At 35.7% G+C, this 27,871-nt stretch overlaps 1 protein-coding gene and 1 long non-coding RNA gene across 2 annotated transcripts; one reads left to right on the top strand and one right to left on the bottom strand.

Moving 5' to 3' along the window:
* Positions 1-7,127: 7,127 nt before the first annotated feature.
* On the bottom strand, positions 7,128-27,072 carry vkorc1l1 (vitamin K epoxide reductase complex, subunit 1-like 1). Its single transcript, XM_048186799.1, has 3 exons — positions 26,791-27,072; positions 20,162-20,271; positions 7,128-8,169 (listed from the first exon to the last, which is right to left on the bottom strand). Exons 1-3 carry the CDS (start codon positions 26,979-26,981, stop codon positions 7,943-7,945), a joined length of 528 nt encoding a protein of 175 aa, XP_048042756.1. The 5' UTR covers positions 26,982-27,072; the 3' UTR covers positions 7,128-7,942.
* LOC125266286 lies at positions 22,970-24,096 on the top strand. Its single transcript, XR_007184467.1, has 3 exons — positions 22,970-23,272; positions 23,388-23,433; positions 23,863-24,096. It is a non-coding gene; the product is annotated as an uncharacterized LOC125266286 (long non-coding RNA).
* Positions 27,073-27,871: the final 799 nt, after the last annotated feature.

Raw genomic sequence — 27,871 nt, 5'->3', positions numbered from 1 at the left:
CTTCCTGAGATTATGGATGTTCATGTTATTGCCATCAGAAACTCATCAGTTTCCTAGATTCAGTTCAGATTCATTTATAGACAACTTTATGCTCGAAGAGTGTCAAGAAACATGATTCAGCAGACAAACATCTTCCTCGGTTCAGACTTGGATAAGATTATCATACAATAAACAGCAAGAATGATCATTTATGTTGGTTTGACAGCTGTTGTTGTACTTATATGAGGTTTCAAACTGAAGTTACGTTACAGTCTACTGAACACGACTCAAACTACATCTGACAGGTTGATGGAGGCATCAAAAAATCTACCATTTGTTATTTTTCTTCAGTGTTTCCAGAAACTGTCTCCAGCTGTTTATTGTCCAGTGTTAATGCAGCGTGTGCTTCATTACACAACGTACTGCGATGCAACATTGCTGTAAAGTGTTTCCATGGGAACTGCTTTACTTCCTGCTAGTTTTTAAGTCTGGAAAGGATGTTTAATTAGTAGAAGGAGGAAGTCTGAGACCATGATAAATGTAAATATACACTCTGGTTCAAATGCATAATCACAAGACTTAAAGGGATAGTTCACCCTAAAATAAAAGTTAATTCATCATTTAAAAAAAAAAAAAAAAAATCCTGCTCGCACTCGTCCATATAATGGCAGTGAATAGCTACCGGCATCAAGCTTTAAAAAAAGCTCAAGTTGTGAGAAATAAAGATTAATATATCACTTTATATGATGAACAGATTGATTTTAGGCTTTTATTCACATATAAACACTGATCAGAATGAAGCACATTGGTTCTTGCACGTCAAGCAATCATGCTTGAGCTTCCGTTTACCACAACTGATGTGTGAGTTGATGAATGTTTATATATGAATAAAAGCCTAAATTCAATCTGTTCATCATACAACCCGAATTCCGGAAATGTTGGGACATTTTTTTTTTGAATTTGAATAAAATAAAAACTAAAAGACTTTCAAATCACATGAGCCAATATTTTATTCACAATAGAACATAGATAACAAATGTTTAAATTGAGAAATTTTATACTTTTATCCACTAAATGAGCTCATTTCAAATTCGATGCCTGCTACAGGTCTCAAAATAGTTGGGACGGGGCAACAAATGGCTGAAAAAGCAAGAAATTTGAAAAAAATTAGCTGGGAGAACATCTAGCAACTAATTAAGTTAATTGATATCATGTCTGTAACATGATTTGTCTTAGACGGATGTCTTAGAGAGGCAGAGTCTCTCTGAAGTAAAGATGGGCAGAGGCTCTCCAATCTGTGAAAGAGTGCGTAAAAAGATTGTGGAAAACAATGTTCCTCAATGTCAAATTGCAAAGGCTTTGCAAATCTCATCATCTACAGTGCATAACATCATCAAAAGATTCAGAGAAACTGGAGAAATCTTTGTGCGTAAGATCTTTACTGGATGCCCGTGGTCTTCGGGCCCTTAGACGACACTGCATCACTCATCGGCATGATTGTGTCAATGACATCACTAAATGGGCCCAGGAATACTTCCAGAAACCACTGTCGGTAAACACAATCCGCCGTGCCATCTGCAGATGCCAACTAAAGCTCTATCATGCAAAAGGAAGCCATATGTGAACATGGTCCAGAAGCGCCATCATGTCCTGTGGGCCAAGGCTCATTTAAAATGGACTGTTTCAAAGTGGAAAAGTGTTCAATGGTCAGACAAGTCCAAATTTGACATTCTTGTTGGAAATCACAGACGCCGTGTCCTCCAGGCTAAAAAGGAGGGAGCGTGTTATCAGCGTTCAGTTCAAAAGCCAGCATCTCTGATGGTATGGGGGTGCATAAGTGCATACGCAATGGGCAGCTTGCATGTTTTGGAAGGCACTATGAATGCTGAAAGGTATTTAAAGGTTTTAGAGCAACATATGCTCCCCTCCAGACGATCGATTTCAGGGAAGGCCTTGTGTATTTCAGCAGGACAATGCAAAACCACATACTACAGCTATTACAACAGCATGGCCACAAACTCTTCAGCAGCTGGAAACCTATATCAGGCAAGAATGGGACCAAATTCCAACTCCACAACTCCAGAAACTCATAACCTTGATGCCCAGATGTCTTCAAACTGTTTTGAAAAGAAGAGGAGATGCTACACCATGGTAAACATGCCCCTATCCCAACTATTTTGAGACCTGTAGCAGGCATCAAATTTGAAATGAGCTCATTTGTGCATAAAATTGTAAAATTTCTCTGTTTAAACATTTGTTATGTTATCTATGTTCTATTGTGAATAAAATATTGGCTCATGGGATTTGAAAGTCTTTTAGTTTTCATTTTATTCAAATTTAAAAAAACGTCCCAACATTTCCAGAATTCGGGTTGTATAAAGTGATTGAGTCTCTTCATAAAATTTTGACTAAACCGCTCAATTCACATGGATTAGTTTTATGATCTCTTTATTAATTTTTTAAGCGCCATTGTGGTAGTTGTGTGTCAATGAAGGGACCGAAATCTCTCAGATTTCATCAAAAAGATCTTCATTTGTGTTCAGAAGATGAATGGGTTTGGAACGACATGAGGGAGAGTAATTAATGACAGAATTTTCATTTTTGGGTGAACTAACCCTTTAAATTATACTTTATGTATTTAATCTCACTTTATTTCTTTGCTGCTGATCTTTGATGAACCAATTCAGCCATATCAATAAGCAAAAATGGCTTTAGATAAACATTTCCCATTTTATTTTAATTATTGTTAAAGTAAAAGTTGAACTTTCTTCTCCTGCAATCCAGAATGGATAGACATTAGTAGTAAATGAACAATAAACTAGGTCAACAGAATGTATTTTAACATCATAAATCGTACTTCACCTTTAAAAATAGTTTATTTACTGGTATTGATAGTTCCATAACATCCATGGAAGCACTAAAGGTTCTTTATAGTGGAAAAACATTATTTATATTACTAAAATGTTCTTTACAGTAAGAAAAAAATTTGTTCTTTTAAGAATATTCACTGAAAATGTCTTTAGGGAAGCAAAAAATGGTTCTTCTATGGCATTGCTGCTAAAAACCCATTTGGAACCTTTATTTTTAAGAGCGCAAACATAGTTTATGTCAGTTCTCAACAGTTTAGCCAATCATTTCTCTCACAAGGACAGAGGTCAAAGGACAAAAGGGGTCAAAGACGTCTGGGGGAATGTTTTAATGGCAGATCAAATCCACAAAACAACGACACGCGTTAATGTTCACTGCAGTGTCTCCTCCAGCCGATTCCCAGACACAGATCTCACAAAATGGAATTCGTCCAATGTTCTTCTGCGTTCTCCATAACACGTAATCCATGTAGGAAAATACAGCATTTTTTTTTTTTAACTTAAATTCATATTTGGCAAATACAGAAGCAAACCGAAACAGTTTATTTTCCACAAAAGAAATACCCCAAAAAGGTACGTTCAAAATAAAAACTGACGCCAAACATGGAATCTCCAATCCGTCCACTTCTCATTTCTGTTTATCTACTAAAATATGCTATAACGTTAACAGTCTGTACATCTACAGGGGCTCGTCGCCCCAACAATTACATCAGGAAACAAAAAGCAGAAAGAAAAAAATGCTATCTGAAAGTCACATTGTACAATTCTCAGGACTGACGTGGTGTGTTTGCAGAAAACATCAGAAATAATACAAAGAAGAGTGAAGGAACAACCAAATCACTCAGACACATTTGGATTTGGGTTTACAGTGTTTTTTGCTTTTATAACAGTGAGACATTGAGTTAAGGATACTGGTTATGAGACATTATCGAGATATTTCAAAGATCACCGATCTAAACTTACCCACAAGAGAGGCAAGACTTTAACCAAACCGCTTCAGAATCGAGGCTGCAGTTACTCCAAACTCCAAGGCCCAGTGGACATACAGAAGGCACTTTTAATGAAATTTAAAGTTGTGAAGGCAACCCTTTATTGTCATTTTTGGGGGGATCTTGTCATTTGAATTGGATCGATTTAAAACGTTGCGTTTTTTTAAGCCTTAGATGTCATCATCTTTAAATATATAAATTTAAAACGGACTATTTTCTTTCTTAATGCACGTTCCTGCTCTTTAATGATTCACCAGTGCACATTATCATCAATGTTTGTTATCTTAAAAATAAAGGCTCCACAAGGGGGTTTTCACAGCAATGCCATAGAAGAACCTTTTTTTTTTGGTTCCCAAAGAACCTTTCAGTGCAAAAATATTTAAATATTCTAAAGAACCTATTGTGGAATGGAAAGATTCCATGGATGTTAAATGGAACCATCGATGCCAATAAAGAACCTTTATTTTTAAGAGCGTTTAATAACTTGAAAAGCATATGGAATTACTTTACTTTTAAGATCATGTCATCTACATTCATCAGGCTATTGGTTAATAAAAATATTAAGGAGAAAACACACAGTCAGGTCCTTTTCACAATCCCTAATCTCTTGACACTGAATAACCCTTTTCTCTCTAAAACACGTCACATTACTCAAGTAAAACGGGTTGCAAAAGGTTTTATGTTGACTTTGATGGGAGAAACTGTTTCTGGCATCAACTTGTCTGCATTGAATATATAAAACCAACAGAACTCACAGACACTAATGTACAAATCTGAACAACTCTTGTGTAACTAACTATGTTTCGATTTGTTCGCTCTGACCGTTGAGCTCAGGTTTTGGCTGGTAACGCTTTACGGAGATTTATAAGTTCAGCCACAAAGACAAAGACTGCAACCACAAGTTGTGCTTCACAAAAGCATCATCAGTGCTGCTCAATACAAGGTTTCCAATGAAAGAAAGGTCAATAAATTAAACCAACTGGTCAAAGAATAACTCAACACCACCAAGCCATAGACTTTAGTTTGGGTAGATACCATTTTTAAATTCATGTGAATGAACAAGACTGTGAGGGATAAAAATACAGATTTTGGTGTTCAAAAAAATGAGGTCTGTTTTCCAGAAAACAAAGAAGAAGAAAGTATTTTCAATGTTTTGAACAATCAACATCCATCCATCACAACCTTATTTTCATTCACACACTCTAAATGTTGGGTTAAAAACAACCCAAGTTGGGTTGAAAATGGACAAACCCAGCGGTTATTGGGTTAAATGTTTGACCCAACCTGCTGGGTAGTTTTATTTAACCCAACTAATGTTTAAAAATGACTATATGGATCCCTTAAAATGAACCCGAAATTAAAAATCAGACATATAATTACTAGAGGCAACGGTAATAATCAAAAGGTGAACATTTAATAAATGTTCATTTATTAAACATATTAAAAATGTTAATTTCCAACATACTTTGGGTTCATTTTAAGCGAGAAATACAGTAATTTTTAAACAATAATTGAGTTCAATAAAACTACCCAGCAGGTTGGGTGAAACATTTAACCCAATAACCGCTGGGTTTGTCCATTTCCAACCCAACTTGGGTTGTTTTTAACCAGCATTTAGAGCGCAAACTCACTAAACTCATTCAGCTGGGTGTTTATCTTAACTTCACATTAACACAAAGCACCTGACGGCCGTTTGAAAACTGAAATTAGCTCAACGTCACCAGAAAACGTTGACGAGTAGTTTGACTTGTGCAATACTGGATTGGATAGTTGGTAAATTCAGATCAAGTTTTCATTGTGAGAACCAACAAAATAATGACTTTCAGTGTCCAACACGACAGCATAGGCGATTGTGGATCCAACATTTTTTTTTTTACTCTAAATGAACTAAAACCTGCATATGTGGACAATAATGTATCAACTATCCCAACAGCTGGAGACAAATACTGAGAGGTAGAGGTGAGGCGGACCGAGAATTGTGAGTACTTGTAATTTCGTAGGAAGGTCAAGGGCGATGGCAGGCTGAGGGGTTTATGGGTAACAAATTACACTACAGTAGATGCATCTCATCGTGCTACAACGTGAAAATCTTCAACGAGACACAAAAGTAATAAACTATAGCATGTAGTATGATGGACTTAAAAAAGACAAGTTGATGGAAAATAAAGCTAAAAACTCAAGGGTGGAAACCTGGGAGAGTTTAAAATCTTTCAAAGTGTCTATTTACTCTATTTACTACGCTAGTGTACTTATGAAACCAGTAATACATGTATAAGTAGTTAACTCAAAGCTGACATCTCCAGGAACACACTGGTCTTCTCAATCAGAATATGTTGGGATTTCCACAATTATGAGTCTCTGAATGAGTCTTTGACATTATAAGAAGACCTAAACTTCAGCAATACATGGGTAGTTAAAGTGTTAGTTCACCCAAAAATGAAAAACTTTACATTTACTCTCCCGGACGTCATTCATTCATCTTCGAAACACAAATTTCTGTCCCTTCATTGACTGCCTACGCAACTTTGACGCTTCAAAAAGTGCATAAAGAGATTGTAAAACTAATCCATATGAATTCAGAGGTTTAGTCCAAATTTTCTAAAGAGACTCAATCGCTTTATATGATGAGCAGACTGAATTCAGGCTTTTATTCACATATAAACACTGATCAGAATGAAGCACATTGGTTCTTGCATGTCAAGCAATTATGCTTGAGCATCAGTTTATGAATGTTTATATGTGAATAAAAGCCTAAATTCAATCTGTTCATCATATAAAGCGATCGAGTCTCTTCAGAACATTTGGACAAAACCACTCAATTCATATGAATTAGTTTTACAATCTCTTTATGAACTTTTTGAAGCGTCAAAGTGTGTCAATGAATGGGCAGAAAGCTCTCAGATTTCATCAAAAAGATGTATTTTGAAGATGAACGAAGGTCATGGATCTGGGTGTGGAATAACATGAGGGAGAGTAAATGATGACAGAATTGTCATTTCTGGGTGAACTAACCCTTTAAGGATTAATGTCATATAAATTTGGCAAGAGAATACAGAGTGAATTAATGCATCGATTTGGTACACGAGCGCTGGCAGAGAAATAAATAATTCTCGAGACGACCACTGGAAAGATTGTGGTCATTCATCTCATAATTACAGTAATTCCAACATGACATAAATGCAGCATTTAATCTGGATCAAGACCCCCACATGATGAGCACAACGCTGTAACGCTTGCATGAAGAATAACTCGCACAATCGCTGCTGAAAGCACTCATCGGTAGTGACGGACATGCCGTGGATTGGGAATTTTTAATGTTTTTAACGGTAAAACACAAACTAGTCTGGAATATTGCTTTGCGGCAGCTATTTACAGAACTGCGAAACAAACAAATAAAAAAGTAGTCACAGACAATTCTGATCTACACATACAGCTCACATTCTTGCGTGTTTTATGAGTGGTCCTCTTCCAAAACAATAAAAAAAAACCCTGTAAACATAAAAAATTACACTTTATTTGTCGTGGAATCATCTCTGCGAGCAGTACATTAGCCTCATGATCGTTCGTGTTTACCCTTTATAAACCTTTAAATTCAGTCCCGCTGGAATCAGCTGCTCCCAAAGAGCACCGACTTTCCCAGTGGATTCAAGTAAACAGAATTTCTCACATTGTTTTCTCCATTATTTTATTCCTCAGGGAAAGGACACCTTCTTCCGTTTGTACTGACTGGAAGTTTCCTAAGTGCTTTCTGACTGCTCTCTTTTTCTCTCTCTCTCTCTCTCTCTCTCTCGATCAAAGCGCAAACCTTATTTTCATCTCAGGGAACAATGAAAACCAACAAGAAATCAAAACGGACAAAGATTTGTGTTTCTGTTTTCCAATCCTTCCAATAAACCTGTGATCTGTGGCCCCTAAAGTTACACGTTTTCTTTTCCTTGTTTAATTTTTTGTTTCGTTTTAACACACACACACAACAGAATGAACATTTGTTTGGAAGCAAGGTCTCCTGGTGGCAAGTCACAAATTTTCAGAGGTCACATTTTCCCCACGTGTTGGATGATTTGTTATCCTTCTACACTTGCTGTTGTTGTTGTTGTTGTTGTGTGTCTAGTCCCGCTTGGCTTGGAGCTGCTGCTTCCAGGCCTCGTTCAAGTAAACCAGTCGCTTGTAGTTGAGCACAAACAGGATGAAGTTCAGTAGGTATGTGGTGACGCAGATGAAGCAGAAGTCCTTAAGGACGAAGTAGAGGATGTAGCCCAGGTAGAGGGAGCCCATCACTGACGCGATGGAGGTGGTCATGAGAATCAGAGCGGCCATCGCACTGGCCGTCAAACCTGCGCGCACACACACACACACACACACACACATACACACACAGCAATTAATGCACTGAAGCAGCAACAGCACTGCCAACACTAGAGTTCAACTGCATTAAACACATCAATAACCTTCAGACATGATGCTATGTATAGTGGTGTAAAAATATGAAGATAATAATAAAAATGCAACATGCAATAAATCCACCTACAATATTACAAAATCAACTAGATAAAATCCTTTTTTTTTATGTTATTTTATGTTAATTCTTCATTTTTGTAGTTAAAGACTATAGCTATATATAAGTGCTGTCAAACTGATTAATCTAACAAAGGTTTGTGTTTACGTTTTTATATATATATATATATATATATATATATATATATATATATATATATAATAAAAAAAGTAAAAAATTCTTGCTAATAAAAGGGCAAAACTTTTTACATATGTCTGTGTGTGTGTGTATTTTTATCATGTATATTTATATATTATACACACACACACAGAGACATACATGAATATATGCATATATATATATATATATATATATATATATATATATATATATATATATATATATATATATATATATATATATATATATATATATATATATATATATATATATGTGGGTCAAAGACATTTAGATGTCCGCTTCAGTAGAAATTTACAAAAGTGATTTTATATTATACATAGAAAGCAAATTAAATGCAGATAAAATGTCTACTTTTAAGGTTTCAAATTTTGGGAGAATAAAATGTCAAAATGTGGCTGAAAAAATGTTCCACTGTCATTCACTCTAACACTTATATTTATATAAAAATTGAAACAACATACTTATTCTGACCTGTACGTATTAAAATATATAAAAGAATTAGTGAGAATACTAAATTTTATTGCATTTTAAATGAGTAAAAAATTCTTGCTAACAAAAGGGCAAAACCTAGAAGAGTGGCAAAGTTTAAAAATGTAAAATTATAAGTAATTAGCATTTGGGGTAAAAGTAATTAGTCTTTAATATGGCATAAATAGATTTTTTTTTTTTTTTTTTTTTTTGTAAATATCCCTGACATTATAGTGGGTGTCTTCTGTAAATCATGGTAAAAAATTTATGATATTTAATTTTTGCTCAGAAAACAAACAAACAAACAAACAAATTAAACAGGACCCATACTGATGTATTGAAAAACAACAATTCAAAGCTGTATTACACTTATTGTTTTGATGCTTAAAAAACCCTTTTTCATCTTTGACCCATGTATAATATGTGTGTAGACAGTATATATACACATATACCCCATGTATAAATATAGTTATATACACATATATTATGTAAACAAACTTTTATGTTAGATGTATGCATATATATATATATATATATATATATATATAGTCAAATAAAATGGACGTAAAACAAAATGAATAATAAACATTTAGAAAATCAACTGTATAAAATAGTTCAGTTTAATATTTTTAGTTTATTATTATTATTATTTATCAATGTCTATATTCATGGCAGGAAAAAAAAAACACTTTAAAAGTTACAGCAGCAATAATAATAAACAATATAATTCATACAAAATTAACTATATAAAAAAATCTTTTAGTTTAATATTTGATTAAAAAAAAAACAAAAAAAAAACTTAACTTTCCCAGCTGAAACCTTCATCAAAAACATTAATGAAATTGTCTGGCGGAAGCACTTGTGAGGCGATCATTTGTTTATATAAAGCATATATATATATATATATATATATATATATATATATATATATATATATATATATATATATATATATATATATATATATATATATATAGGGGTGTGACGAGATCTCGTGGCACAAGATCTCGCGAGACTAAACTGTGACGAGATTTCTCGTCGAGGCGAAAAGTAGTCTCGTGATGTTGCCATGACAGAGTGTTAGGATGATTAGGAAAGAATATGCCACCGCTACGTTTACATTATGCCTCCACTGTCGTTTTGCTTTGTATTTAAATAAAAAAAAACATTTAATTCAGTTGGATAACGGTCGCCGCCGCTCCATATTTACAGAGTACGCGCGACCGTTTAAAAGTGAAAGTAAACGCGAGCGCGCATTCAAACGTGATTTCAATACCCCGCATTTGAAAGCGGCTCCCTGATGAATACAGATATCTCTCAATATGAAAGCTATTTTAGGCTGGGCAGTGTAGTTGTAACCATCTCTCAGCTCTGTATCAAAGAAAAAATTGGTCTTATTTGATCTTTGAATATTGAGAGAGTGCGATTATGGTTGCACTTATTGTAAAGTGTTACCATAAAAATGAATAACAGTTTTCTCTTCTTATTATTTACTAGTACAAACAATAAGGTTTCATTTGTTAACATTAGTTAATGCACTGTGAACTATCATGAACTAACAATGAATGACTATTTTTATCAACTAACAAAGATTAATAAATACTGTAGCAAATATATTGCTCGTTGTTAGTTGATGTTGGTTAATACATTAATGTTAATAAATGAGACCTTATTGTAAAGTGTTACCATTTTTATTTATACTGTTTTTATTTCTGTGATCAGATTGTGGAGAGGAGTTCAGTTAGGAGGTCAAAAGCTGTAGAAGCTCATAAATCATGATTCATGTACAGTAAGATCTGAAGAGACTGAAATCATACAGAAGAAGTCAGTCAGTTGAGTTAGTGGCAAAACCTTTTACATTACTTGAGTATTGTTGTCTTTTACTGCATATGATAATTCAGTCTCAGAAAGTAGAACTGAAATGACATTCATTACAAAATGATTAGTTAAAACATTTCAAATACACCTGCAGAATATTTTTTCTAGTCATGTATTTCGCCATCTTGTCTCGTCTCGTGAACTCAATCTCGAGTCTCGTCTCGTGAGATACTGGTCTCGTCACACCCCTAATAATATATATATATATATATATATATATATATATATATATTATTTATTTATTTATTTTTTTTTTTTTTTTTTTTTTTTCTCGAAAATAACCAATCGTTTCACTAGATAAGACTCTTATTCCTCATCTGGTATCGTTTAAAGCTCTTTGAAGCTGCAGTGAAGTCCAAAAATCCTGGAATGTTTTCATCAAATGAAGAAAGAAGGACATGAACATCTTGGATGTCATGTGAGTGAGTAAATTATCAGGAAAATTTTATTTAATTTGAAAGTGAACTAATCCTTTAAGCATTTCTTTATAAATCACATTGATATCCAGATCTTGCTAGTGTGTTAGAAAATCCGATCCAAATGTACTCAACTCCTTCACTTGTCACTGCACATTGCGAAACAATGAATACTGAATGAATGACACCTATATTGTCACACAGGCTGTTTCTATTTCTGTAACACACAGAGATGCTGCTTATGTAGAGCGTTTCAAATCACTCACTCATGAGGATTCAGTGCAGCGAGGACAATGCTTTAAAAGGTAAGTGCCTTTATAGACATGGCAGCTAAATTGGTTGAGTGTCAAAGAGTGGGAGTGGCTTATGAAGAGGGGGCGTGGTATGTCTCAGGCTTGACCTTTCCCCCACTAATCACCACTCGACGCCTTCAGAAAAGGGAGCGTTTCTTCAGAACAGAGGGCATTCAACACACACACACACACACACACACACACACACACACACACAGGCACAGTCTGGCTATTCATAGTCATGAAATTTCATTAGGGCAGAGCAGGACAAAAAGATCACACATATTAATGCTACAGACAAGGACAGCAGATAGGAAGAACTTCAGACTCGCGTCTGAGATTCGGGTCATGGAGATAAGTGAGATAAAGCAAGATTTTAGGAATTAAAAACATCTTCAAGTGTCTGTTGGTGCAAGGCTACACACGACACGAGGGATCTGTTGCAAAACCTAGTGAGCTGCCTTGTGGTCTACAAAGCATCCTTTAAAGGCCAAGAAATGGTCTGACTGTCAATAATTATCAAAAAAAAAAAAGTTGAAATTTTGATTCACGGTCCCTAATGGGGCGTTCACACCAGATGCAACTTGCGCGAATAAATCGCGCTATTCGCATGTAGTTGGACGCTTGAACATTTTGAGTTTACTCGCTTCATTCGTGCGTGAAATTCACTTCACAACAAACGCAAATTCGCGTCAGTGCTTCCCACACATAGACTTTACTTGGGCGGGCCGCCCAGGTATAATAACGGCCGCCTAAGTATATTCAGAGACACATTTTTGCGTTTATTATTTTTATCCTCTTATACTTTTATATCCGCGCAAGATAATGAAACCATCCGCGATCGATTAACTAGTCGTTTCAAACCTGCTCGTTATGTGTGCGTCAGAACTGTTTATTCCCGCTAACATTCAAACGGGTGCTGCATTTTGCAAAGTCACAAGGGGGCGCTGTTGCGCTTTCTACAAGCTCGCGCAACAGAGCTTCAGACTGCTTCAAAGTGATTCTCAATCAATGAAAAGCGCAGATTTATGCCAAGCGATTGCTAATGAACTCAAGTTGATGAATTATTACAATGTCTACTTCATGGCCTTTATATAAAATGTTTTAGACGACTGTAAGAATCTGAAGGATCAGCCTGCAATAGTACAGACATTTCAAAATAAGAGTCCCGGTGTATTTCGGGCTTGTTTACAATTAAAAGTCACAAGCTAAGTTTTTTTCTTTTTCTTTTGGGCATTATTGGTATTTTGGTTACACAATAAATTATATTTAATTTGATTTCCATTTAATTCATAGTGAATTATTGTAGTCTCTCACAGGAAGAAAACACTAAGAACATTATTTGACACATATATTATTCATTTTATAAATTTTACTAGTAAAATCTGTGTCCCATTCACTGAGAGAGACACTATATGACAGCAAGGAGAACATAGGAAAAGGTGAACCATTTAAATGCTTACATTAAATAATACATTCAATAATTTTGCATAATTTACAATGCATAATAATGCATAATATTAGTATGTAATTAAATGTAATATGTTATGTAATTAAAATTAATTTCAATAAATAAAAATCACACATTATTTGTTTGTCACATGTAGTAGACCATTTTTGTGACGTGGGTAATAGGAGGATTTTTTGCCCGGCTACCACCGCAAGTATAATTCAAACCTGTGTCATGAGAGGTGCTCTCCCTCTCCTTTAAATATGTGTCCCAGACTCTTCCACTTCTTTCTGCACACTTCCTCTGAATAAACAACTCGTCATCGAGAAAGTAGTTGTAAAATACGGCGAATAAGCTAAATTTGCCATCTTTAGCTAGCTTGTAGTCTCAATATGTATATATATATATATATATATATATATATAGCTCAAATTGAGTAAAGCCCGTTTTTAACAACTTACCAGATTGTCCAACCTCCTCACTTACTTTCTTTCAAGCAAGATCTTTTTATTTCTGTTTCTATAAAAGTATGAAGATGTATCATACAGCGATGATGATTTTGTCCTCCATTGTTGTTTCAGATTTCTGCCTCCACTCGCTACGTCGTAATCACGTCACTACTAGAGCAAGCTCCTGATTGGTTAACACGGCATGAATTTCCACCTCATTCGCACAAATCAAGGCGCAGGATGTCTATTTGCGTCTTTGCATTGACTTAACATGTAAATCACTCACGCTTAATGCTTCATTCGCGTCTGGTGTGAACGCACCATAAGGGCCTCCAAAACGTTCAAAGTGGGCAGAGCTCGAAAACGGAATGAGTTATTTTCACCAAACTTGACACATATGTGTAAGAGCTCATTTTGTGGACATATGAGAAAGGATGTGGCGAAAAAATAGGAAAAGGAACACAAAAAAAAAATGTCTATAAATACACAACCCTAGGTCGGATTGACTTGAAAATTCGCACGCGGTGTCTTTGGCCACAGACCTTAGGCACAGAGGCCAAAATCAAGTTGCGTTTCCACTGTCGGTCCGCTAGCTCCGCAGCGCTGATCTAAAAACCACCTTTAAACACACCTCCCTTGATCAAACGTCACACAACCCAACCCATTTCAGTGTGTAGACCATCACCTGACTACGATTAGCTCCGCCTTTCACCTCGACCGCGCCTCAAGCCCCAGCTGGCCCGCTTTGGACCAATTTTTTTGGTGGGCAGAAAAACCTGTGCCTTTGGCACCGAGGAAGCACCAAAGAGGCATGATCAAGCCCCGGAAGTGACAGTGGAAACGCGACCGGCCCTGGCACGCACTAGCACGCCCGCCTTTGGCCCGGCAGTGGAAACGCGGCTACTGATCCTCCAGGGGGGCTGTGAGATAACTTAAAATGAATTTAAATATATTGTTATAATTCATTAATTTTATTATTAATATGTTACATTAGAAGAGAAATTAAATAAATGTAAAAAAAAAAAATACATTTAAAACAAAGTACCACCTCTCTCGTACGTATTCTGCGATTGTTTCGGATCAGCCCAGGTCGTTTCTCATCATGCTGCTGTGAAATACAGACTGAACGTTTAAAACGGTAGTTTAAAATGTCCAACTGCTTCATGAACATAGGATACGCAAACTACATCTCTCAGTTGGATAAAGAAAACCATTGTTGCTAAAAAGGTTTGAATTTATCTTGAATTTCTTCCTTAAAAAAAAAAAATAATGGGGCTAAAAATAACACTAGAATACAAATGTTTTTGTAAATTAAAAAAAAAAAAAGTGGTGGGTGGGTGGGCCTTGCAGTGTTGATTCGGAGAGGAGGTGGGCATAAAAAAAGGTTGGTAACCACTGCCCTAGAGCTTTTGCCAACTTTGCCTCTATGACCGCCACTGTCCAAACTAGTGGCAAACTAGTCCTAGGTTTTCAGCTCAACCTCTATTACTGTTAAAAAGCTTTTAAAACCATATATTTCCTATGGTAAATTGCCTGTATTGGCTGTAAATGGTCTTTTCCGTCTATGATTTAAGTGGTTACATGCTTGCTAAATAAAACACAATATTTTTTATGCAAGTGTTTAAAGCACTTTAACCCCGTTAACTGCTTTTTTGCAGCTATACTTAATAAATAAGAATGATTTCATAGGGACCTATTATTGTTAAAGTATTAAATCGTATTAAAACAATTTCTGATTAAAGTTTAATTAAACCATTAAGGCAAGACACCAAAAGTAAATTTTATCTAATAGATCTAACAACATTATGACAAATTGTTTGTATTACAAGTTTTCCGAATTGTTGTTTAAATAAATGTACTAAAATAAACACTAATCTTTGGATGTTTTCTTTCCACTAGTCTGAAAGACGACACGTTATGGAAGCAAAATCTCAAAATTGACCAGTGCATGAAAAAACTATTATCAAATATTTGCCATAGCAAACTGGAAGTGTCACAATGCTGTCTTAAATTGCCACCCTAGAAGGCATCTCAGTAGGTTTTGCCGTTCGTTTGAGTAATTGAGCCAACAGCCTCTCCATTCATTCACGTTGATAAGAAAATAAGAAGAGAAACTGCACAGTAAAATGTAAAACCGTTTATAGGAAGAGCAAAACGGTTTCACGCTTATAACCGTCCATCAGAGAGCCAACTGCATGTTGGCATTATGCAAATGTGCTGCAATAGTGTGAAGAAAGACTTCAGTGTCCAGTTTTAGAAGCACAATGAACCTGAGGACAGATCAGCAGAGCCAAACACGCAGAAGAACTTGAGTCAGCAAAGCCCACATGACCGCTGAGGAATGAAGCAACGGGACATTGTGAGGCAGACATGCGCGTGGGAATCGGTCAGGATGGTCAGCTAGTCATCCAACAACCGAGTAGCCAATTAGTGAGGCCAACTAGTTTCTGTAGATTTTTTTTTTTTAGCTTACATTTTTGTGGTGGTTTAAGGGTGATGAAAATATTTCACACTGCCATTATCACACGTAACATGCATATCTGTTTGTTTGTGATGTCTATGATAGTTTGCAAACTAAGGTTGTAGTTATTTCAGCTCATCTCACAAAAACATGTCCGGATCACATTTAGTCCCAAAAGCAAAAAGATTTTTTTTGAAATGGCAACATCATTTTTCATGACAGTTTAGCACATTTTCCTCCAATTACTGTAATGTGGCCGTATTGTAAAACTAATTAAATGAATGGCTTTAATTTTATTTTTCCAAAAGATGAGACTCTCATAACTATAATACAGTATCTTAAAAACTAATAATAAAAATAGTAAAATATTATTAAAATACTTTTAATTTAAATCAACATAAAAGTAGTACATCAAATGTTACTATTATTTATAAATGCTTCAAAATGTTAATAATATATTTTATTTGCATTTTTGAAGGGAATGTGGTTAATTATCATGAAAATAATTGACACTGTGCAAAAAAAAAAAAAAAAAAATTTTCTTTATGCAAAATATTATGTATTTTCCAGTTTTGAGGTTGAAATTTGACGGGTTGCATTCGATCCATCCGATCATGTCTGGTGAAGATGACCCAAAACCAGCAAATTATACATGAAAACATGTAATTCTGCAGTGTTATTTTAGTATAATATTATAGTTTTTAATAATATTTTGAATTAGCTTTTATTTTTTTTATTTATTTTTTTTCAGTTTTCATTTTAATTATAGTTTAATTTTTTTTTTTTTATATTTAGGTTTAGGTTTTAGTTTTACTTTATTTAAAGTTAGTAATTTTAGTGCTATAACAAACTTATTTCAGTTAGTTGCAAAGACAACAATTCTAATTTTCATTTAATAACATTTTTCATCAAATATTTTATATTTTATTTTATTTCAGCTTTATATCAATAGAGTGCATTAGCACCCACTCTCTTTTTTAGCAGAGTTGGTTCTGGAAGTAACTTTTCCATTCATTTCTCCCATAGGGATTTTAAAAAAAGTCTTTGTTAAAGTGTTATAAGCCATGAACCAAACTAACCAGCTGCGAGGTGAATCACAACACTACACAATTTGATTTTAAGCAAAAATCAGACAAAAATACAAAGGTTCAAGACTGTGTACTAAACGGCTTTAGTGAGGGAAAGGACTACAATCCCATGAAGCATTGCAAAAAATATATAAAACACACATACTTAAGTATTTTGAGAGCCTAGAGAGATTGACTCAGTTTCATCATTCGCAGTGCTTCATAGGAGTGGGCGAAGCTAAAGAGTTATTCTGGCATGTGTTAATTTTTTCAACTATAATTAGTGTAATTTTCTGTGTAATTCTGGTGTAATTGGTGTAATATTCTGCTGTTAAACACTTTTATTAAAAAAATAAGCTGAAATAATGCAGGTCGACATCTTCAGCAGAAGCAAATACCATCAATTAACAACCTCGGAGCGCACAGTATGTCTGTTTTTAAAGGTTTATAAGTTACCATTCAAAATCAATTTCCCTATGGAGAAAATAAATGGAGTTTTTACTTCCGGAACCTGACTGTTGCACTCCATCTTGACACAAATGTTTTAATAGTTTTAGTTACGATAATCCAGACGAGAGGAATGAGAAACGCAAGAGAAACTGATACAGCAGTAACTCAAACACATAGTCAGAGAGGAGACCACCGGAGACTGGTGCACAAGAGTTGTGGGGTTAAACTAAGGTTTTGAATGTTTGACCTGTGCTTTATCACTGAAATGCTAAGAGATTTCACCTGTCAGCAGTGACAGACATGGGCAAGTGAGGGCGATAACTCAGAGTTCTGTGAGACTGAAAACCTGAGACGCTTACACGTCCCTTACAGTATTTTTATCAATCCTGTTTCAGGAAACGATATGAGTTAACATTCATCTCTGGCTGATATCAGACACTGTACACTGCATGTACAGTTCAACTGATGTGAACTATCAGGTGTTTCACAAACAAACCCTGACAGAGACAGGAATGTTATCAGTGTTAGTTTCAACAGCATTCCCACACTGGTAAATGTAGTTTAAGGGGCTGGAAACACCATGTGTGTTCTTGTGTTTAAATTATGGCTGCGTAAATCATAATTCAAGATCATTTTGGCCAAGATTGAGATCATGATTACTTGGAAACATCACCTATTTTTATTTTATTGTATTTTTTAATTATTCATTTATATTTTTAATTTTCTTTTTAACAGTGGATTTCACTGATATTTGAATATAATTAAACTGATTTTTTTTTTAAATAAATATAAATGAACCAATATATATGTTATATACACATTTAAATAAATATATATAAAAAAAAATGAAATCAAAATAAAATGCAGCGATTAACAGTGTTCAAGCGCATTAAGGCCTTTAAGCACTTGCATAAAAAGATATGTTTTATTTATCAAGCATGTAACCACTTAGATCATAGATGGAAGACCATTTACAGGAAATACAGGCAATTTACCATAGGAAGTATATGGTTATAGCACAAGCTATGTTTGCATGCTTGTTTAGAATCATATGTCGCATGTGCTCGTGAAGTTTTTAGCTTTCGTTTACGATTTATAGCCTTTTGAGTATATTTTGCCACGCCCATTTTCTAAATGACCCTGTTATAGCTACCCAAAGGGTACAACTGAACTTTTTTTTGATAATTATTGATCTAGAGAGTCCAGCGGTTTTATTGAGGTTGAGCGAAAATTCTAGGACAAGTTCGCAAAAGTAGTTTTTTTTCTCAAATATTAAAACAATTTGATTGACAGCAGTGGTTCTTGAGGCAAAGTTGTTCAGAATGAGGAGATCTAACATATGATATGCATATTGTGTGTATGTGAGAAACTTTGCTTAAAATACAATCATTTTTAAAATGTGTTATCGCCCCCCAGTGGCCGATTTTTCTTTCAAAATTCTCACAAACCTCTAGGACCACGATTTGAACATGCCTACCAAGCATCATTCCAATCGGCCTCTGTTAACCTTGTCTAATAGGTGCTCAAACTTAACTGGCCGATGGAGGACATGTTTTTTAAGATACACCAATGTCCTCATAGACAATCATGGCACCTTGGACAAAGACACTGCATGCCAATTTTCAAGTCAATCAGACTAACAGTTAAGTAGTTATAATCATTTTTAGTCTTTTATCTTGTTATAACACCACCAAGTGGCCAATCGCCACAATTTTATTTTTATTTTTTTTACTGTGACCAAAGATTGAGCCCATTCGGAGTCTGGTGAAACTCTCTTATTTCGTTCACAAGTTTTACAATTTCACTTCGAACGTTTTGGCAGCCCATAGAGGCCGTGAATCGAAATTTTAACTTTTTTTGATAATTATTGACTGTCAGCCTCCAGAGAACCTTGCTGCACTGGTTTGGTTCAGATCAGACTAGTTTGCAAAAGTAGGTTTTTCAAAAAAATCCAAAATACCCAAAAATTTCTGATAGAGCCATTTCGTACTTTTGACCGCTGTAGCGCCCCGTCAGGCCGATCGGGGCGAGCCTTGGGGACGATGTAGATGGTGTGAGTTCTACCAGCCCTCAAAGTTTCAAACGTCTACAACTTACGGTTTGGTCTGCCCGATCACTTTTAGGGGAGAATGCTGATCTTTGAAAATTTTAACAATTACAATTGGATTTTAGCGCTATATATATGCTTGAACCCCTAATAAGATTACCTATGTTGTAGTGAACTTCCTCAACCTACTAAAAAACTACTAAAAAACATAATATTTATCTTGTTTTCATAATTGTCGGAAGCCAAAATCAAATCAAGTCAATTTTATTTGTATAGAGTTTTCACAATACACATTGTTTCAAAGTAGCTTTACAGAAAAACATGAAGTTAATGTTTATAATATCTTAATATCTGGTTTATAGTTGCATTTATTGGATAAGAGCTGGGCGATAATATAGTTTACACTTTATGCGAGCAATCAAGCAGCTGATATTGCCCTACACGATTATACTGTATGCATGTATCAACTTTATGCACGCAATGACCAAAGACATTCATCAGATGGACATGTTAGTTTAATGTATCAAGATTCTGGCCATAAAATAATATTTATTATGACATAATTTCCATACTGGTGCATCCCTATAAAGTACCGGTTTATGTAAAACAGTGGCATTAACTGCAGATTAGTGCAGTTTATGATGTTCTTACCTAGTAACAGCTGAAAGACATAAAAGAAAATTCCATAGACACTGTTTGGCTGGTTTACTGCACTGTCGTTCCCAAAAATGGTTCCTAACAGTCCAAATCCTCGACCCCATCTAGAAAGAAGACGAAAACACAACAGAGAGAAAGAGTAAAGAAGCAGAAGTCGAAAGCAGACAACATGAGAGATGAGAACTAAAAATATATACTAATATTCCAGCGCTCTGGGTTGCTCTTGGGAACAAAGACAAATTATGACAGAATATTTGGCCTAAATCAAAACCAATGATCAAAACAGCAGCATATAAAGAGAACAGTTTCTGTTCATTGGTGCGAACAGATATTTCTGACCCAAATTGTTTGAAATTACACCAACAAAGGAGAAATGTGGTGGTTTCCAGTCACGTCCAATTCCAGCATATGGATGTGACATTTGCAGTCCAAACATGGCAAACATAAATATTGGGTAAAATAGTCCACTTTAACTGAATTATATTTACTATTTTTTAGTTATATCAAGTATATAACAAACATTTCTCGTGTCAGTCATCTTGGAATAAGGTTTTCAACCAAAGTTCATCGCAAAGCATTTTCTAATTGCGACTTTTTATTTCACAATTTATCTCAGTTTCTGACAATTTAACTTTTTGTCATAATTCTCTGCAAAGAAATTGGCTAAAACAATATCAATAAGGCAAAATAATCTTCATGTTGTCTGACTATCACAAAACAAGACTCATTTCAGCATTATACAGTAAAATAATAAAGAGCTAAAAGGTAAACAACTTAAAGGGATACTTGCAAAATGAGCTTTCAATAAAACTTGGCTGCCTATACAGTAGAAAGGCGTAAGTGTTTGATATTGGTGCTACTTGACTAGAGAAAACTCTAGGCTAGTTTTCTTACCTTTTGCCAAATAGATAGACAAACTTCAGCACCCATAATGCACTGGGCATGTTGACGTCTGAAGCCACTCCCACCAGTCTGCTATGGATACACTTCCCAGAGTCAAATACCGCCTTGCTTTAGTAGGAAATACTTCTTCGCAAACTTTTAGTCATAATGGTGTCGACTTGTATTGTTCCCAAATGCAAGAAATCAAAGAGTAAACGTTTAGCGGGAGCAAGCTACTTTCTGTTTCAAGTGAAGTAGAGCTGCATGATTCAATGACATATTTTTAAGTCACTTGTCACCACCTAGTGGCGTAACGATGTAATTGATGCAATCGTCATTTGAAGCACCAAGTTACTCTATTTGTATCGCTTCTGTAGACATCAGTGTTTATATCCAAACTATAAACTTTTATCCCAGTACATCTGTGATCATTTGAATATTTGTAAGACTTTTGCTGACAAATAAACAAGAATTTCTTGGTCCATGTAACACGGAGAATGAGTAAACATTGTTCATGTACATATGCTACCAAAAGCGGGTTGAAAACATAGCAACCGGATTCCAACTCTAAGTGTTTGAAAATCCTGAAACCTTTTCTTTAATCTAACCCTGAAGAGGAAGAAGGTGAGTAACACAACACTGGAGAGCAGCTTCTGCTTCATAACTTCCTGCCAACGGATTCATCAAAGATTGAACCATGCCAAACACCTGAGGTCATGCCCAATCTCTTCCATATGTCCCACACATGAATAATAAAGCAGTACAATCATGATTCTGTAACAATATTGCATCAAAGCTTCATTGTGTCGATTCCTAGCAGGCAAGGTCTGCATACCAAACAAATTCTTCACTTTTACAAGACTCACCAACATACTCCCAAAACATCCTTCTACATCCTGCATCACATCAGGCTAGTTATTTTAGTTTATAAAGTTTTAAATATAAACTTTATTTATATTTAATAAATAAAGTTTACTACGTTTATAAAGCTGGGAAGAGCCAGAATATTTTTAAATATAATTCAGATTGTGTTCATCTGAAAGAAAATAGTTATATACACTTAGGATGGCTTGAGAGTAAATTATGGGATAATTTTCTTTTTAGGGTGAACTAACCCTTTAACGGTTCACTTGGGAAAAAAAGCCACCATGAAGCGAAACCCCCTCATGAAAATAGAAAGCCGCTGCATTTTTAACTGTGACAATGAACGCTTATCAGGATCAACTAAACGCCCGATTTTCAAAAGTATGTGAAGTATTTGAGGTTCAAGGCATAAACCAAGAGTTTTACGCACTGGTCTGTTATTGCAGGGGCATCAGATTTCCACACCCCTAAACATGACGCTGAACAAAAACTGTGATTGGTTGCTTTACATGTCAGTCAGGCAGCCTTTTCAGTGGTTCTTGGCCAATTAAAGCTGCTATGAAACCCAGACCTTCTGCCGTCTGGCTACACGTCTGTAAAGTTTCGTACATTACTGTTAAAAATCAATTTCCCTATGGAGAAAATAAGTAGGATGTTTACTACCATAACAACTGTTTCTCTCTATAAATTCTCTATAAATCAAATTCTGATACAATACATGCACCACTTACAGCACAAAATAACATCATTCTCCTGCAGAAATACTTTCACAAACCTTTAGACAGCAGCGCAGTCAAGACTCAATGATCATCAGTGTTTCCCAACGGAGTGACTGATTAATTAGTGGTGAAACATAGCAAAAGATCTTGATCAACTAAAGCCATCTAATCATCTGAAGTCGGATCTGCTGCACAATAAAGACTTGCTGGTTGCCTTTAAGAGCGAGACCTTAAGCCTGATTATGTAACGTTCCCGAAAACCTTCACCCGGCTGGGGTTTTGTTTGGTTGTTTTCTCTGCTGAACGCCCGGGACGTCCCTCTGAGCAAACAACGCAATCACCACAGACAATTTCATAGATTTAGACATGCACAGCTTTTGTATCTCTTCAACTACACTTGATGGTAATAACATAAGTGACCATAATATATAATGCTGTCCTATTTCTCTCAGTGATGAGTGGGCACATCTACAGATTCACAGATAAAGGAGGAAACTCTATTAATACCAGATCTGCAAGACACATGAAGCACATCCAAAGCAGTACTGTCAGTCTCCTGTCATCTCAATAAGTGAAAGAACGACAAAAATATAAAAAAAATCATCCACTGGGACAGCTGATCTATGCTGATATGATCTTGGTAAGCATGTGATTTGTTTTCCATCTGCGTTTCATCAAATGATGTTTTCCTGAAAGTGTGTCAGTGTGTGGAAACTTCACATGACTGTCCTGACAACCACATTTTTCCCTTTAAGCTCAACAAGTTGCTTGAAAGAAGTGAGCTTACTGCTGAATCAACAGGTAAAACAAAACTTCTTTAGCAAACAAAATAAATTAAAATCTGGACCTGGAGATAGATATATTATATATTATAAAAATATACAAATCATTTACATATATGCATGCATGCATACATACATAGTTCAATGTATGAACTCAATTCAATAGCGTGAAGTTTTGTGTGCGTACACATCCGAAGTGTGCGCCCAGAAAGCCACTTCTCAGACAGCATGCAAATGCTGAATTGAGCTCTTTCACGTCTTCTTGCGCTCGAAAAGACCCATTCACACAAAATTACATCATTGTAAACAAAGTCTGTTATATCTTAAAGGGGTCATAATTTGAGAAATCAACTTTTCCTTGAGCTTTTGATACATAAGAGGTTCTGTAAGTTTCAGAACTGAAAACTTCCTTCCTTGTTAGTCCAATAAAAGCTTTTATTGACACCAGACCCAGTGAACGACTCGTCCTGGAATGTGCCTATCTATGACATTGATAGGTGAAACTCCGCCTCCACAGAAGAAATCAATGCCTACTGCATCATTGCAACATTAGCCACGCCCACTAACCATTTAAAGACGACGAGGAGAGAAGAGTGATACAGGACTAAAACAACATTACCTTTCAAAGGATCCTAATGCTAGGAATATGGATATTTATTTTCAACAATGTGAATGTCTCAGCTTTATTTATATGTATTTGGTACATTTCACTGTGGATTCTTTGGTAAATCAATCGCATTTCGGCGCAGACTTTTACGCTATGGACTCGACAGTAATGCAACAACATGTCAGTAACTGTGTTCATTCTAATGCCTGATCTGATATTAATGATTCATGTACAGTCAGATGATCTTTGTCTGTGTGTCAGTAAATCAAACCAGTGACTAAACGACCAACTTCACATTGTTTCTCTTAGTAGGATGAAAATAATCTGTTATTTAAACGGTGATTAAATTATATATAGAACGCTCCCTTTACAATCGCTGGAGCTGTCAATCAAACAGCACTTTAGTTTATCAGTGTCTGAGTTCTGTACTCGGGCCAAAACTCCAACTTTATTCAACAAATCTCTTAGTTACAGTGTGTTTGCACTGTTAGTTATGATGAAAGCATTCGTTAGTGTGCAGAAATTGAGTTTCAATGACGAGATCACTGTTTTCATGAGCTCAACAACATGTCTGTGATGATTGGCTACAATGTTCATCTCTGCAACCTTTCATGCCACGATCTAAATATAATGCCATAGATCTAAATGCTATAAATCTATTTCAACACTTGTAGATGTAATAGTAAAAATGTGCTAAAAGTTTGAGAGAGTAATACTTAGCTAGTTCATATGCAAATATGTTATCCAATCACAGCAGTGGGCGTTTACACTGAAGTCTCACAGCAGACACGCCCCTTAGAACAGAGTGCTGAAATCAGAGGGCTCAAATCAGGGTAGGAAAAATGCCTTTTATTTCTAAATTATGATGATTTTTGATGTAGTCAAGTCAAGTCACCTTTATTTATATAGCACTTTTTACTATGTAGATTGTGTCAAAGCAGCTTTACATTGATAACTGGTACATTATTTTGGCTGCACAGCAGCTCTTAAAGAATAGTGTCAATGCAGGCAGATCAAAGCACTGTTGAATATCAAATGTCAAGTCAAATGTCAAGTGTCCCCAACTAAGCAAGCCAAAGGCGACAGCGGCAAGGAACCCAAACTCCAACAGGTGACATCAGGTGGCAAACAAGTGGCAAATAGGTGTTAAAATGGAGAAAAAACCTTGGGAGAAAGCAGGCTTAGTCGGGGGGCCAGTTCTCCTCTGGCGAACAGTGCTTTGTTACGACTCGGGTTGCTATCATAAGTCCGATAGGATCGCAACATTCAAAGCATTTATTTCAGTTCCATCCAGTAAGAAGCATACTAACATTATAAGTGCATGCCAGGAAACTTTATAAAACAACGCAGTTCATGACTTCTTTAAATGAACAAACAGTTGTGTAACAGTACATTGGATCCGTGCCTCTCTTAAAGTGACAGCAGCCTAATAAATCTGTTAATCAAACAACAAAGGACAAAGAAAAAAAATCACTGACTGCTCTTCACTGAATAACTTTTGTATCTATATTTAATATTTACTTTATGCGCAGTATTATTTTACATGTGATTATTAATTTTCTCTACCTGAAAATTAGTGTTAGACTTACTTGGAAAACATGAAAAGCAGTGTTTATTTTATTTGTATGTTTATTCTATTGTATACGACCTGCAGCCAATAAGTGTATCATTCAACTTTTCATGGTCTAGAGTTAAAAAAAACAAACAAAAATCGCAATACTTGTAGAATCGCAATTCTTAATCACAATGCATATCGTATTTTCACCCAAATATCTTGACAGTATTGAATCAATGTGATAAGTGTATCATCCCAACCCTATATATATTTTATATGGTATACAGTTTGTACCATAACAATAAAGTAAGCGCTATAAATAATTGCTAAACCACACCATTAATGGTCTGATGATGTGTGAGGGAGTATCCTTTAGCAGTAAAATCAGGAACTGACGTCTCATAAATAAACCAAACTGATTTCAAAGGTTACTAAAACAAAGTTGAACCCTTGCTGATCAAACTCATCCACTTCTTCAGCCTCACACATCAATGAAACAATTAAAAATTCTCGAGGGAGACGAATGCTGCACTTAAAGGGGCTGATAATACGCAAAATATGAAGAGAAACAAACATTTTATGAAAATGATAAGCATGAAACAGCCTGTTGTACTCATTCAATTGATGTGCTGTCAAGTTAGCTGAAGATGCTCATACATAAACGAGTCTTTGATTTCATCCCGAGACCACAATCGAGTTAATTACACAATAAACGCATATGACATCATCTGTGTATAATTACACACATTATTACAACATTCAGCGCTCTGATATTGAACTCATTCACACATTAGCACAGTTAGCATTAGCTGCTATCGCACTGTGTTTCTGTTCATAAGACAAAAGCCTCATTCAAATACAGCTTTAAACGAATGTCGTTTCATGTATATCCATATGTACATGCTACACCAATAAGCTTTTCAAAGAAAAGACCATAAATATAAAGCTAATATTGCTATTAAATTCTCAGTCAGTCAGCGGCCCGGAGCGACTCTCCGGTTGTGTCTCAAAACCTACCGAACTCCCTTACCTAGACATTATTTTCAGATATTTATACTCGCACTTAAACTCTGGAACGCGCATAAATGATTCAAAACATTCAAAAGGGGTCAAAACGTTGTTTTCAAACGCTCGAACCACGCCTATGACAGCCACAAACGCTGTCTAGGTAGGGAACTCGCTAGGTTTTGACACACAGTCCCTCTCTCTCTCACCTGGACGTGAAGACTTTAGAGCAGCTGATGGAGCTGCTCAGGTCGCACATGGCGCGGTAATTGGCGTCGCGGGTCTTTTCCCTCTCCACATGGAATGCGTACAGGGATATCAGAATTCCTGAGAGACACACGAGCAGCCGGACTATCCGCTCCCAGCGAGGGGTGGACACTCGCAAGACGGGCGCCGCCATTTTTTCCCGGCCTTTGCACGAACGCGCGCAGCCTCCCCTGCCTCAACCGTTGGGCGCGCGACGTGGAAAAGCGTCGGGACGTGTCACCACACCAGAGGGCGGGACTAGATTTTAATGTAGGCGTGGTGTGTTAGACCGGGGCGTGTCTAGCAAGCGTCTCGCCATTCTTGTGTCAGTGGGGGCCTTTATAATAAAACAAGATTCAGGGTATCTTTGTGCGGCCCTTTGCACTCTGATTACACACCCGCATGTTGTAATAAAGCTGCAGGGGGGTATATATTATACAAAGACTTTTGATTAACTTGCATAATATTATATAATATATATATAATATTATTATTATATAATATTATTATATAAAGTGTGATCACTTTAACTTGAATATGAATAAAGGAGTTTATGATTGAATAAATGAATGAATAAATGCCTTAATAATTATTTCGATTTTATATCTGATGCTAGTTAGAAGATAACAAAAATGATTTCATCATGGAGAGTTGTTGTATTCATTTTTGTATACATTATGTGTGTTTGCATGCATAAAGAAATGGCTGAATTGTGATGAATTGAACTGTGCATAACAGACATTAAAGGGTTAGTTCACCCAAAAATGTAAATAATGTCATTTATTACTCACCCTCTTGACGTTTCACACCCGTAAGACCTTCATTAATCTTCAGAACACAAATTGAGATATTTTTGATGAAATCCGATGGCTCAGTGAGGCCTGCATAGCCAGCAATGACATTTCCTCTCTCAAGATCCAATAATGTACTAAAAACACATCTAAATCAGTTCATGTGAGTACAGTGGTTCAGTATTAATATTATAACGCCACGAGAATATTTTTGGTGCACCAAAAAAACAAAATAACGACTTATTTAGTGATG

The sequence above is a fragment of the Megalobrama amblycephala genome, linkage group LG4 (assembly GCF_018812025.1).
Source record: "Megalobrama amblycephala isolate DHTTF-2021 linkage group LG4, ASM1881202v1, whole genome shotgun sequence".
NCBI classification, from domain to species: Eukaryota; Metazoa; Chordata; class Actinopteri; order Cypriniformes; family Xenocyprididae; genus Megalobrama; species Megalobrama amblycephala.
This window is presented reverse-complemented; position numbering and strand designations above follow the sequence as displayed.